We start from the raw sequence: 15,390 nt of genomic DNA on the forward strand, positions 1-15,390 counted from the left end.
CAAGCATGTTTCCAGAACAAATTATGCTCGCAATCCAAGGTTTTACTGTATATCCAAAAAACCTTCAAAATTTGGTCACCTTGGATAGACCATCACCTAGCATGGATTCCCAATTCCTACTCTTATAAGCACTTCCCTGTAGGATTCATGTCCCCAGGGCCGCTGATAGGGGGGGACCTCTTGTAGGGGGCCCGAGCACACGGGGGGCCCACACAGAGAGGGGGATTAGTGATGGACAACAAATACAGAAATCTTCCTCCAGCACCTGAATCTGATCTGTCCCTCTCCCTGCTATTATCTGTTGAGAAAGAGTTTTCCCTCACCAATCCCCCTCCCAGCACTTATCTCTGCTCAGGAGTTTATTTGTAAATTGTAACTTTGTTTCTCTCTCTGTGTTTCTCTGATCACTGAGCTCCAACTGCCCAGCCTGTATATTTTTCTCATCTCATCTTCTTTTTTATTTAACATAGTTTTTTTTTTTTTTAGATTTAGCAGGAATTATGCGAGTTATGTTATATTTGTGTCTGCTAATAGTGATTTTGTTGTAATTTTAGCTAAATATATCTTTAATATTTTCTTGGGGGGCGCCCTGCCAGGTAGTCTGTACGGGGCCCCACGATTTCTAACAGCAGCCTTGCATGTCCCACCTACCCTATTCCATCCCTTCTGCCCATCCTTATTGCTCTACTTGCTCCCTACCCCCTTCTACTTCTTCTCTCTTCTTCCAACCCATTCCTCCCTTCCTTACCTGTCTTCTCCCCTCTTACTCTCCCTACTTTGTCTCACCACTTGAATTTCTTCCCTCCGAAGACCCACAGTGCTTCTTGCTCCTTCTCCCAACACCACCGATCAATGGCAGTTTTCATTTCTCCTCAAATACATTCAACAATCATCGGGTCACTCATTCCTCCACAACCAATATCCACAACGTATAACAACAAATGCATGCCATCATCTGCACCTCTAATACTCCCCTAAAATCTCTTTCAACCCCCCCACACACACCAAATAACAGTTATTGAGAAAGAAAACAAACAGACATTTCAAAATGAAGTGTCTTTTGTTGAATAATCAACAAATTAGACTAAATTGAAGCAATGTATTTGCTTTCATTTATGAATGTTCTGAATTTTATACATGTTGATAAGTTTTACTTTAAGCAATTATTCTCATCTCACTCCAAAAATGTTATAAATGTATACACTATGCTTATCTTTTCATTACAGTCAGAGTTGGGAAACGTGTTAAATGATTTGAACCAGTGCTTTAAGTGGCCAAAAGAGGTGCCGGTACTCTAGCCTATAAATGTTGTCGTCGTCCCCCACCCCACATCAGGGTCCCCACAGAGCACCCCCCCTGGCCTGGGACTCCGGAGCAGGGGGACTCACTGGTGGTGACTGCTCTGGCTCTGGAGTGGGAAATATTCTTGGGGGGGGGGCAATTGAGGACGCAGATGTCAAAAATGAGCATACTGGTACACTAAGGCGCACGGAGAGGTGGCGGTATGCTCAAGAGCCATATTTGGAAGTGGCGGTACTGAGTACCGATGCATACCGGCCCACTTAAAGCACTGATTTGAACCATTTTACAGTTGAAGGTTTGATAGAAAACAAAAAGGATTAGTGGCTTACCATACTGAACCATATGTATGTGATGATAGTCTGTTGATTCATATTCTGTAGAAAATCAGTGAAGATCATTAGAATGATGCAAAAATAATAGCATAAACAATATTTTACCTGAATTTAGGCATTCACATTACAATACATCTGGTATTTCTATATTTAAAACCCCCAGCTGTCCTGATCAGATTATTGTGTTAACACCTGTCTATTTATAATTACTCCAGATGCAGTAATTGAAGCACCTTATGTGCTTTTCACAAACCCATTTGATATATTTTGTGTGATTTGCTCTATTTGTCATTAATTAAGTAATATAATATGGACTGTGATTATATGTACTAGTTCTGCATTATTTTGCCTAACCATGTTATACCTTGTGATTGCAAAAAATTGTATTTACTTTTATCTTTCTGTAACTCTTGATTCGTTTTAAAAATAAAAAAAGAATAGATCTGTCTGTATAGACTCGTACCCAACCCATAACCCGAATCCCATAGACTCATACCATACTTATATGTCATAGACTCATACAATACTTTTAATTTATAGACTCATACCTAACCCAGCTGGGTAATGAGCCCTCTCTATCGGCAAATAGGCTATTCACTTTGAAAGGAAAGTTTCCCCAGAGCTTAGTGAAATGTGGTAAAATTACATTTTATTTTACTAAGACTTGATGGTTTTAGTCTTCTCAGTATAGTTTGTGAGTGCATTTCTGCTCCTTTTATTTAAAGTTGTTGTAAACACCCCTGTACTGTTTGTACCTATTGGTAAGCCTATAATAAGACTTTATATACATACACTGGTGGAGCCTTTCCCCTTGAACCCAAGGACCCTGGACCATATGACCGTGTGACTATACAAGCATGTGAGACTGCTGCAAACCCCAGCAGTCACTTGGATTTGGTAAGAGTCAGTGTGTGTCATTTTCCTGGCGGTGGATCCATCTTCCCTTTTTCACAGTATATGTTTTGCTTCACTGGAGATTTTTGGACTTTGATCTGAGCGCTGCCATTTTTGTTTGATTTGTATAATAAGGCATACCTATAGGGGCTGTAAAGATCTCCTAAACTTACCTCGTTTAGGAGATATTTATGTAGCACCCTCCTAGGTAGGTGCTAGTGAGAGAGTATAGTTTTTGGCTCTGTCTGCCGATCAGAGGAGCAGCAGGCAAATCTATATTGCTTTCTGCCTACCAGAGAACAGGATCTGTGAGTTAGGTCTGCTCTCAGTGTGCTCAGTGTGTGATTCATTGGGTCCAGATAGTGTTTCACACTGGTCCAATAGGGAGGCATGTTGCACAGTGGGGGGAAACCTGACCGATGGGTACACAGGCTTTGAGAACAGTCCCAGTGATTGGCAGAAATTGATTGATTGGCTCGGTGCATTATTGGATTTTGTATAAAAGCCAGAAGCACATGTGCTGCAGGGTCTTTGGCTGGTGAGCAGAGTCATGGAGGGAGGGTGGCGGCTGCCTCCTCCTCTGTAGTGGTGGCACGTGGTCACAGGCAGTTGGCCTGGGGACCAGAGGAAGGAACTGAGCCCAAAGGTCCAGGAGAACTGACTGGAGGAGTAGAGACACTGGAGACCCTTGAAAAACAGTATCGTGAGTACATGGGATCGTGTCTAGGGGCCTGACCTGAGGGGGATAACCCCGGTGTAGGATAGTCAGAAGGCGGGTGTCAGTCTGTGGAGTGAAAGGGGATACTAGGAGGGTATCCTGAAGATAATCTATCCTATCAAGTTATCTGAACAGAGACCTAATCTAAAATCCACCTAGTGGCAGGGTGAATCAGCAGCCTGGCTGCATCGCAAGAAGTCCTAAACCATTGTGAATAGTTTGATCTGGAGTATTCCACTCTTCCCTTCTCCCAATTAAATAAAACAGCAAAAAAAACAACTACATCTCCTAGACTGTTCATTGACTGAGCCAAGGAGTAAAGTGTTAAATTGTACATGCTGCAGTAGCTAATGGTAACCCAGGGGGACCTGAAGGTGAAGAATTCAGCAGTCCTCAAGGGGGCAGTGCTACATAGACATTGCATGCAGCCAATGATGTCAGTGGCGCATGCACTCTAAAGGAACGGCCACCCATTCTGTTTCTTCAGAGCCATGTGCCGTAACCGGCGGCTCCCACACGCATGCACGGGAATGACATTACGCGACTTTGGCCAGTAGCACAGACCCCCAAAGGAAGACGGGCAAAGATGGATGCGGCCTTTAGCAGGGTGTCGCGGGCTTCGTTTGCAAGTAAGTGTCAGCTAGTTGCATACTAGCACATTATGCATTTACTTAGCAGGTAAGCAAAAAGAAAAACATTTTCTAGACTTTACTTCCTCTTTAACAACTCTCATCACCTACTACACTACGCTAATTTGTGTGGCTCTCCCCATTTTACCCTAAATCATGTGTCTGACAAGGACACAAGGCAAGGGGCCAAACTCTGGTGCCTCTGAGACTGTACAGTAATATGTAGACTTCCTGCACAACTGCGGTAACAGGAAAGTAGAGGGAAACTTTGAAAAATTTAGGTTTTTAGAACAATGTCCATTTGGTTGCATACAATAAAAATTTAGTCCTTTTTAACCACTTAAGCCCCGGAAGATTTTACCCCCATTCCGACCAGGGGGTATTTTGCGATTCGGCACTGCGTGACTTTAACGGAGAATTGCGCGGTCGTGCGACGCTGTACCTAAACGAATTTGGCGTCCTTTTTTTCCCACAAACAGAGCTTTCTTTTGGCGGTATTTGATCACCTGTGCGATTTTTTGATCACGCGCTATAAACAAAAAAAGAGCGTCCATTTTGCAAAAATAGCAATATTTTTCCCTTTTTTTTATATGAAATTCCCCCAAAAAAAAATGTAAAAATGAAAATTTTTTAAAATTTTCGGCCAATTTGTTTTATGCTAATTATGTTTGGTAAAAAAAATCGCAAAAAGCGTATTTTGATTGGTTTGCGCAAAAGTTATTGCGTTTACTAACTAAGGGAAAGATTTTTGTCATTTTTGTTGTTTTTTTTTTTAACGCGTAATGGCGGCGATCTGCGATTTTTTTTGCGGTACTGCGACATTGCGGCGGACAGATCGGACCCTTGACTGACATTTTTGACACTTTTGGGGTTACCAGTGACATTTCTACAGTAATCAGTGCTATACATATGCACTGTTACTGTAAAAATACACTGGTAGTGAAGGGGTTAACTTTATTTGAGAGGGAGGGGCTGTGTGTGTCCCTAGGGGCATGATTCTAACTGTGATTGGCTGGGGCTTCAGCTGTATGCAGAGTGATCAACGGATCTACATAGTAGATCCATGTGATCAGCTCTCATACAGCGAGGAGAATGACAGGCAGCTTGTTTACACAAGCTGCCTGACTTTCTCCCTCTCCCCCGCCGATCGCAGAGTGGCCGGCGGACATCGGGTCCGCCGGTCACACGCGCGGGGGGGTCCATGACCACTCGGGAGCGGGAGCGCGCCTCCGGGGGCGCGCGCTCGCTCCCTAGACCCTCACAAGCTAGTGACGTAGCCCTACGTCACTTTGCCTGTGAGGGGCTGACCGCCGACGTAGATAGTCGTGCGGCGGTCGGCAAGTGGTTAAAACAGATCAAGTTTCAACACTAAATTTTTATAAAGGTTTCCTTTCGTTCTTGATATTGATTTTCACCCCATTACACTCACGTTGATTCTGTCCAGTGACCTCCTTGAAAACGAAAACTACCTTATCACGGCATGTACCTAATATTTTCACTGCATATTACTGTACCATGTTTCTTTTGCCTTTAATAAAAACCATTTAAAAAGAAAAGAAAACTAAAACTACCACCATAGAGCTGTAATAAAAAAACAAACACTCACAATATAGTTGGAACCCACATGAATACACAGGTCAATAAGTGCTTGGTGTGTGTACTCCAGCTTCCTTCCTTTATAGCTTCCTGGTGACCCAAAAGAGGGTGCCCTGGTTCTAGTAAATTCTGTTGAGTTTTCTTCAAGGGCCCAAAATTTGCTGGCCAATATTTTATTACTTTTCCATCATTCACTGGCCAGTGTGACAAAACATGGACTGTTATAGCAAGTTTGGACTGTCTTTATAAACTGTTGCTAGGTAAATGCAGTTCAGTTCTGTTAATCACTGTTATTCAGCATACTGCAGGTGTTTAACAGAGACGGTCCAATTGATTTTTTGTATAGTTACACTTGCTAATCCTTTCACAAAACAATTCAATGGCTCCTCTGGGGGATAGCGCTACAAGGATATCACTGAGCATAAGCAACATGAGTGTACCAGGGTGAAAAAGCAATATCAAGATTATATGGAAACCAGTAATAAGATTTGAATATGTTAGTGGGTGGATGTTCCAAACAAGCCTGATATTGCACCACACCCTCGCTAACCAGTTCCTTACCGGGCCATAGTAAAATGACGATGGCAGGAACATTTAATCGGGGGTAAATCGATCCTCATCCCCGATCGCTGCGCTGTGCGCCCCCCGCACATCTTCCAAAGTGAGCAGCCGAGCCTCACTTTGGAAGATGTTATATGGGAGACACCGTAGAGTGGATTGAAATCTGCTGCAATTGTTTGATATCTAAAAGGCTCCTGTGTGCTAGTTGCACATTGAGATCTGCTGCAATTGTTTGATATTTAGAACGCCCCTGTGTGCTATGTGCACAGTATCTATCTATGCCGATTCTGCTCAAATGATCCTTTGACCAGCTTAAGATGAACAGACCCTGGACTTAGCTGTCTCTTGTGATACACCAGATGCCTTTTTTTCTGACATTTACATCTCTATTGGAGTGTCTCCCATATGGTCTTCCTTATTTAGAAATCGACATGCTGTAAGACAATGGGTTATATATATAATAACCATTTGTATATCCGTTCTGCCGAGAGGATATATTCCTTCTAGTAAATTTGATGCATGAAAGCATTTCCCATAATCTCCAGAAGAAGCTGTCTTTATACAATGAAACATGTTGAGACAAATATGGAAAATTGCTTATTGTATGTTGAAGTTTACAGTACAGTATATATTATTATGTATGCTTTTTAAATTAATACTAATAAAGTATATATTTTTTATTAAATTGTGTTAATTTGCACCTTAAAAACCCAATACTGCTCAATGCTGCTCTCCGTTCAGTATTAAGATTTATTATTGGACCTTGTTGAACAAGATTCATTGCTGGAATTAAATGTTTTTAGACTGGTATGTTTTATAACGTGCTACAGTTTTATTGTATGTTGTAATCGAAATGAATTACTATATCTGAAAGTAAGCAGCTATACATGATTGTTTTCTGAGATAGTATGACCTTTCTGTTTATTGTATTGTACCATCTGATTCCATATATATTTTTGTGACTTCATTTGGTCTTTGCCACCAGAGACTGCTGAATAATACAAGAGAGTGTAAAGTAAGAGAGGGTTGTGCAGTCAAACCTTCCAGTAGCCTGATTCATCTAACTTGTTTAGCCTGATTTCAGCTACATAATGTACCTTTACTGCTGCTGAACTCTAAATCTTTTATCTTATTACCATTCAGTAGCAAATTGCCCGAGAACAAATTGTTGTGGCTTTAAATTCAGCACTCAGCGGGGCTTTTTTTCAGCTGGAACTTGGTGGAACTCAGTTCCACCACCTCTGGCTCAGACTCTATCCTTCCTGCTCATCACTATCACTTGGCTTCTGGGTTTACAAGGGACAGCTTGTCTTCTAATCCCACAGATCTGATCTCCTGAGCAGCTCCCACTGAGTGCAGGATGGGGACAAGGGAGATGCAGGTGCCATGCGGATGCTGTAACCCCCACTGGATGATCTCCCTGCAACCGAGTGAGTCTGAGCCCAGTGGTGTGTTTAGGTTTTGTGCTGCCCTAGGCCTGACTAAACTTGTGCACCCCCTAATTTAAATATGACCCACTCCTTCCTGTAAAGGCCACACCCCTTTCTGTTTCTGTCACTGTAAACCACAGACCACAACCACAGTGTATCAGTGCCCATCAGCGTAGCCTCATCAGTTCACATAAGTTCAGCCTTATCAGTGCCGCCTCATTACTGCCTACTGCCATCAGGCTAGTTGTATTAAGTGTGGTTGGCGGCCTGCGGTCTGTGTGAATGTCCTCACCCAAAGGCAGGTAGCAGTGCGAGTGCTTTATGTGGGTGCCAGGCTTATTTGCCTCCGGAACCCTGCCCTCTGGCCCAATTCGTCCCATAAGACTGGCACTATACTAAAAGTGTAGCGCAAGCCGGCGGGGATGCTTTTCGTGTGGGAGCAGGGAGGAGGCTGTTTTTTGTGCGGGGTGCAGTTTTTTTGCTGCCCCCCTGCAAAGTGCCGCCCTAGGTCTGGGCCTTGTTGGCCTAGGCCAAGATACAGCACTGTCTGAGCCATCTACAGTGTGCTGGGAGGTACTAGAGCTGGCTTGTGGCTTCAGTTTATTACAGCAATAAAAGTAAGACATGTGGAAGATGATGCAGCATTAAAGGAGTGGGAAGAAGATGGGGGCAGTGGTGAAAGAGAGATGTAGATGGAGGATGCAGAGGTAAGCAGCTGTGGAACTCTGCACTCTGTATGCAGCACACTCCTAGACTCTGCACTATGTACGTAGCGCACCCCCAAATTCTGCAATTTGTGTGTAATCCCCCCACAAACCCTTGCACTGTTAGTGAAATTTGACCACACCCACTATTTGATAAGTTTTGGAGGCTGTGTGTGAGGGGAGGGGTTTTTTTTTTGGGGGGGGGGGTCGTGGTTGAGTTCCTGCACCTATTGAGGTGAGTTCCTGCGCCTATTTTCTGAGAAATAAGCCCTGGCACTCAGTATACACTAATAAAACTAACAATAAGTTTAATGATAACGTATATTCTTAAAGATATGTGAACAATACATCAAATTAATATTAAAACACATTGCATGTTGTCATTTTACATGACGCCCATTATATTATACTGCACTTATTTGTAACCAGCATCAATGTTCACAAATGTTATGTTAAAGAGGTTTGACTTGCATGCTGACACTTTAATGTCAATGCGTTTTGTGGACAGTGTCCAGTGCTTCAGGATGGAAAATCAAGTCTCCATTTTTATTATTATTATTCAAACAACCATCTCACATTGAAGGTTTCACCCACGCTACCATTCTCTGGGCTCAATTGCTTCATGGCAGATTGCACAGCATTTATTTTACAGAATTAATAACATAAATAAGCAGGTCTGGATTTCATCTACAGCTCCTACACTGCTCCATTATACACCATTCCACAAAAAAATAGTGGGGTTTATTTTACAGACCTATTCTCTATAGAAAGAGGATGGGCAGATTTTAGCCCAAGCTGTATGCTAATAGTTCAAAGTCAGTTTAAGGCCATAGAACATATTAGCAGCCTATCATTAGCAGCTAGTAAGATTTTTTGACAGCTAAGGATAGGATGCAGTATAGCGTCAGGGACCTGTATCAGTAGTAGTCATCTTTCTGGCCTCTAATATTATATGGGTGGTGGAACATACAGTACCAATCGCTAACATTGAGCATAGCAGTCATTAGTGCTGCAGGACCAGGCCAGATCCATTGTGGTATGCCCACAGATCCAGGTATGTAAATGAGTAATATATCAAAAATCATATGTGACAGTTTGTTTCACCTTAATTCACAGGTTACCCATATCGCAATCCTATGGCACTGAAGCATTCTAGGCCTTAAAATGTAACAAAAGGCAAAACCTTTTTTTTTTGAGGGAGGGTTATAACCCCTCTCAGTATTTTGCTATCTGTGTCCCACTGGGGAGATTCACAACAAAACAAGACATTCAGAGAAAATCCCTCCAAAGTGAGGGAATCTCAATGTCATGGCCAGAACTAGTGATCCCATTGAAAGATTTCCCCTCTATCCCTTTTATGGTGTCAACCCAAAATGTGGGATTATCTTTTACTTTCATTTTTAATGACAATGGTATACAGGTCAGATAAAGAGGGTAAATCTCACTAATGGGGGCACAGGCAGCAATAATAAAACTGACAGGTGTTCTCCACTTTGTCCAACACTAAGAAAAAAAAAAAAAAGTTGTGCCTTTAGTTATACTTTAAATTTACTTATAATAAGATACTCCTAAAAATTACAAAAGTGATCTTACCAGATCGACGACAGTATACAAGAGAAAGTCCAGATACACTGTACATACATTTTTCCAGTTGCTAACTGGACGTTCATCGTGCGGTAAACTTGACAGGTTTAGAGACCTTTCCAGGTTAAAAAAACTGCAGTCAGTGTCACAATTGATGTTACCTGAATAAAAAATAAGAGCAAAGGCCTATTCAATTCACAGCCTATGAACTTAGCACTGGTAGAATATATGATGATTAATTTGGTTAATTTCCTTATTCCACATTGAATTCCAGGGGTATTGAATTACATTTCAATTAGATCTGGTCAATAACATTTTCATAGCATTACAATAATATGTATTATATATTATAATATTGTATTATAAATATGTAAGAGACACACAGGAGCGAGCTGCGGATAGACCTCCAGTGGCGGACACATAATATACAACTAACAAGGACAATGGCATTGCTGTGCATATACCAGAAGCAGGAAATGGCATATCAACCCCTACATTTGCTAGCCCAGTGAAACCCAAACTGAGGAGGGATTCCTCTTCATCATGCCTGTAGGAGATGCCAGACGAGGTAGGCAGTCTAGATAGCACTATACACTCTGCCCCATCCTAGAAGCCAGACCCTTATTTCCCTACTTCTGGCCAACCCATCCCAGATACAGTTCTTAAAGAGATGCTGATTTCCCTCAGGAGCTCTTTACATTCTGATCTACTGGCTTGCCCTAACCAACATAAAGCAGAAATACTAGACCTAGGAGAGAGAGAGTTGACCATGTTGAAACAGCATTATCTGATTTCACAGAAAACTACAATACCCTAGTTGACGCCCATACTGCCCAAGAAGAAGAAATCACCTGGATTAAAGCCAAACTGGTGGACCTTAAGGACAGATCTCGCCGAAACAAGTTGAAAATCAGAGGCATACCTGAATCGGTCCAGCCCCCACATCTCCCCCGATATGTCAGGGATCTTATCAGTCTTACTAACTCTTACACCAGCAGACCTGACGATCAATTGAATTCATTGATTGGCCAAACCGACATTCCTCCCAGCAAAAATCCCAAGAGACGTCATTCTACGGATATACTTCTTTCAAGTCAAGGAACATCTGCTGGAAGCTTTTAGACATCCCTCCCAACTTCCAGAACAAGCAACACACCTGCATTTTCTTCCAGAGCTCTCAGGAACCACAACGTTCCTTACAAGTGGAGATACCCCGGCAAACTAGAAATAACCCACCAGGGATCAGTCTCCCGGGTCAACTCTTTAGAAGAAGGCCTCAATTTGCTGCACAGATAGGAAATCATCCCAGCCACACCTTCGGCACAGCAATGACCACCGGTCCCCTCTAAGCAAACTCCAGAATGGCACACTGTCAGAAACAAATGGAACACCTGAGAATCAACTAGATGGCATCCAACCACTTTTTTCATTAGCTCCCGGTGAACAAGGCGTGTTGAGGTTGCACTCCTTACCCTGCATTGTTCAACAGCATTAGCTGTAGTTCTCCCTCCTTATATCCAAGGAGGAATTGTTTTTTACGTTTCACTGTTCTTGTATTCTTTTGTATTTTTTGTTTTCACAATGATACATTCTGTGTTACCTCCTGACCTACATGGGATATTAGGTACGCCTTCATCTCTTCATTCAAGTGCTCATCCACTCTTATTGCTTATTACATGGAATGGATACCCAACCCCACACTGTCTTCCAACATAAGGATCCATCTCCTACCTATCACTTTACTACATGTCCAGGTACAATTCCAGGATCTGGTACTCAGCTTATCTTGTTTTAACTCCCAGTCCTGGGATTAAAAATTCTATCACTGAATGTTAATGGGTTAAATCATCCTGCCAAGAGAAACTCCATGTGGAAAGAAGCCCTACAACATGGAGCAGACCTTCTGTTCATCCAAGAAACTCACTTTGCCTCCAACACCATGCCCAAATGCTTCCACAAATCATTTCCACATATCTATTTTGCTTCAACTACAGCGAAAAAAAGAGGAGTGCTACTGGCTGTTAAGAACTCACTTTCCTTCAACCTTAAAGAAATCCCTTCTGCACCCTCAGGGCCCATACATCATTCTTCACTGCTATATTAATTCCCACCCATACACCTTGGGGAATGTGTATGCCCCTAATGCTCACCAACTCCGATTCCTCAAGAGACTATTCAAGAAAGTTGGAACTATCCAACACGGCAGCCTCACCTTTGGGGGCGACTTCAACGCGGTTCCTAACTCTTTGTTGGACACTTCTACTTCAGGTAAAAGATTACGCCCTGAATTAAGCAACCCCTCCATATAATCAATGTACACGACGTATGGAGATGACGAAAGGGGCTACTCCTTCTTTTCTTCGAGACATATGTCATACTCCAGAATTGACTTTTTCCTAGTAGATAAATGGACTTTGCAGCAGACATCCTTCTCCTCAATATCTGATATCACCTGGTCTGACCACGCTGCCATATCCATAACTATTGAGGAAAAGGATTCCTGCCCTAGAGTTTCTGTATGGCAATGTAATAATAGGATTATACAAAACCCAGCTAGCCGACAACACCTCTCCAGACATATAGAAGAATTCTTTCAACTCAACACTCCCTCTGTCACAAACGCTTTCTCACTCTGGAATGCCCATAAGGGTTATATAAGGGGGCTCATTATTCAACTATCAGCCCAAGCTGAAAAGAAATGTAATAAGGACTAGGGATGATCGAACGGTTCGGGTCCACCATCGGTTCGGCCCGAACATTGGGTGTTCGAGGTTCGGCCGAATTTAGAACTTTTTGCCCAAAAAGTTCGGAATTCGGCAACCAGAACCGCCCAAAATGCAATGCTTCAGGAAATGGGCTTTAAAAGCCCGTGATTGGACCAGAACCATTAGCAAAAGCCAATTGAGGGGGCAGAAGAATGCTAGGAATGTGATTGGAGTGACTAGGGGGTCCCTAGACCAATCATTAGTGAATACGCCCCCCAGTATATAAGATCGCCCCCGCCATATTCCCAGCATTGTTATAATGGACATGGAAGAGAGTGGAAGCAGTTCTGTTAATTTTACTTTAAAAGTGTCATTTAGCTATTTTTAGTGTGAGGAAAGGGATATCTAGTGTAGTTAGAGTGCTCCTTTACACTTAAGTTAGCTTCAAAAATTTAGTTTCTGTAGGGAAAGTGTTAAGTGTCAGGGGACCGTAGTGTAGTGTAGGGTTAACTGACAGTGACTGCTATGGCAGGGTGACAAAACCCTTCCATAGCAGGGTGACCGCTATAGAGAAATGATCATTTCTCTGCTTCGGGACAGGAATGTGGCTTCTCACCAGCAAGCATTTTTTAATGCTGCAGGGGCTGCCACTGCCAGTGCTTTTTTGAGGACATGTTTGATGTCAGACATGACATCTGAATATGTGTATAGGGGGTATATATAGACATATATGTCTGAATATATACCCCTAGACATATATAGGTGTGATAGTAGCAGAAATAAATGCTTGCGCTAATGAAATCATTTACAGTAATATATTTCTGCTACTATCACACCTATATATGTCTAGGGGTATATATTCAGACATATATGCCTATATATACCCCCTATACACATGTTCAGATGTTTTGCCTGCCTCAAAAGAACCCCAAAAAATGCCAAAAAAACGCTAGTGTCAAAAAAAAAAATGCCCAGGTGTGTTTTTGCTGGCATTTTTTGGGGGGTTTTGGAGGCAGGCAAAACATCAGAACTTGTGCACAGTACCACTATACACAAGTTCAGATGTTTTGCCTGCCTCAAAAGAACCCCAAAAAATGCCAAAAAAAACGCTAGCGTTAAAAAAAAAATGCCCAGGTGTGTTTTTGCTGGCATTTTTTGGGGGGTTTTGGAGGCAGGCAAAACATCAGAACTTGTGCACAGTACCACTATACACAAGTTCAGATGTTTTGCCTGCCTCAAAAGAACCCCAAAAAATGCCAAAAAAAACGCTAGCGTCAAAAAAAAAATGCCCAGGTGTGTTTTTGCTGGCATTTTTTGGGGGGTTTTGGAGGCAGGCAAAACATCAGAACTTGTGCACAGTACCACTATACACAAGTTCAGATGTTTTTCCTGACTGCAAAGAACCCAAAAAAATGCCTGCTATTAAACCGGCAAGGTGTTACAGCAGAGAAGCCATATTCCTGTGCTTAAAGTTTTCTAATACAAACGATCTTTTTTTTTATGGTTCTGGACATGCTACAGAGCTGAAACTTCACAGGTACACCTTTTAGACCCCCCAGACACAAAATCACACAAAAAAAAGTTCTTAGAAATTGTCATTTTTGATAAAAAAGCCAATTATTGAAAAATTAAAAAAAAAAAAAAAAAAAAAAAGAGATTTTTTGATTTTTTTACTTTGGATTTAGTATCTGGGGGGTCTAAAAAGTGTACATGTGAAGTTTCAGCTCTGTAGCATGTCCAGAACCCCCCAAAAATGAGCATTTTCTTATAATTTTTATTAGAACAGGAATACGGCTTCTCTACGGCGCTTTTTCTTGCATTTATCGGGCATTTTTGGAGGCAGGCATGACTTTTTTTGGATTTAGTGTCTGGGGGGTCTAAAAAGTGTACCTGTGAAGTTTCAGCTCTGTAGCATGTCCAGAACCAGAAAAAAAGATAATTTTTCAGTAGAGCAGGGATGGTGGGACCCCTCTTTTACACTTATATGATCTTTTTTTGGGGTTCTGGACATGCTACAGAGCTGAAACTTCACAGGTACACCTTTTAGACCCCCCAGACACAAAATCACACAAAAAAAGTTCTTAAAAATTGTCATTTTTGATAAAAAAGCCAATTATTGAAAAATTAAAAAAAAAAAAAAAAAAAGAGATTTTTTGATTTTTTTTAAAAATATATTACTGTAAATGATTTCATTAGCGCAAGCATTTATTTCTGCTACTATCACACCTATATATGTCTAGGGGTATATATTCAGACATATATGTCTATATATCCCCCCTATACACATGTTCAGATGTTTTGCCTGCCTCAAAAGAACCCCAAAAAATGCCAAAAAAAAACGCTAGCGTCAAAAAAAAAAATGCCCAGGTGTGTTTTTGCTGGCATTTTTTGGGGAATTTTGGAGGCAGGCAAAACATCAGAACTTGTGCACAGTACTACTATACACAAGTTCAGATGTTTTTCCTGACTGCAAAGAACCCAAAAAAATGCCTGCTATTAAACCGGCAAGGTGTTACAGCAGAGAAGCCATATTCCTGTGCTTAAAGTTTTCTAATACAAACGATCTTTTTTTTCTGGTTCTGGACATGCTACAGACCTGAAACTTCACATGCACACCTTTTAGACCCCCCAGATACTAAATCCAAAGTAAAAATCAAAAAATCTCTTTTTTTTTTTTTTTTTTTTTTTTTTTTTTAATTTTTCAATAATTGGCTTTTTTATCAAAAATGACAATTTTTAAGAACTTTTTTTGTGTGATTTTGTGTCTGGGGGGTCTAAAAGGTGTACCTGTGAAGTTTCAGCTCTGTAGCATGTCCAGAACCAGAAAAAAAGATCATATAGGTGTTAAAGTTAAAGGAGGCTCCCGAACCACATCCCTGTTCTACTGAAAAATTATCTTTTTTTTTTTCATGGTTCTGGACATGCTACAGAGCTG

At 41.6% G+C, this 15,390-nt stretch overlaps 1 protein-coding gene across 1 annotated transcript in view; it reads right to left on the reverse strand.

The window, feature by feature from the left end:
* Window positions 1–15,390, reverse strand: part of LOC309565652 (5-hydroxytryptamine receptor 3A-like) — a gene marked incomplete at its 3' end in the record, with an annotated part of 83,701 nt that overhangs the window by 46,752 nt on the left and 21,559 nt on the right. Inside the window, exons 2-3 of the mRNA XM_082270605.1 lie at window positions 9,760–9,911; window positions 1,632–1,676 (exon numbers count right to left, since the gene is read on the reverse strand). Coding sequence (XP_082126731.1) covers window positions 1,632–1,676; window positions 9,760–9,911 — 197 coding nt within the window. The remainder of the gene's footprint in view (window positions 1–1,631; window positions 1,677–9,759; window positions 9,912–15,390) is intronic.

The sequence above is a fragment of the Pelophylax lessonae genome (assembly GCF_965119305.1).
Source record: "Pelophylax lessonae genome assembly, chromosome: 10".
Taxonomy (NCBI): Eukaryota; Metazoa; Chordata; class Amphibia; order Anura; family Ranidae; genus Pelophylax; species Pelophylax lessonae.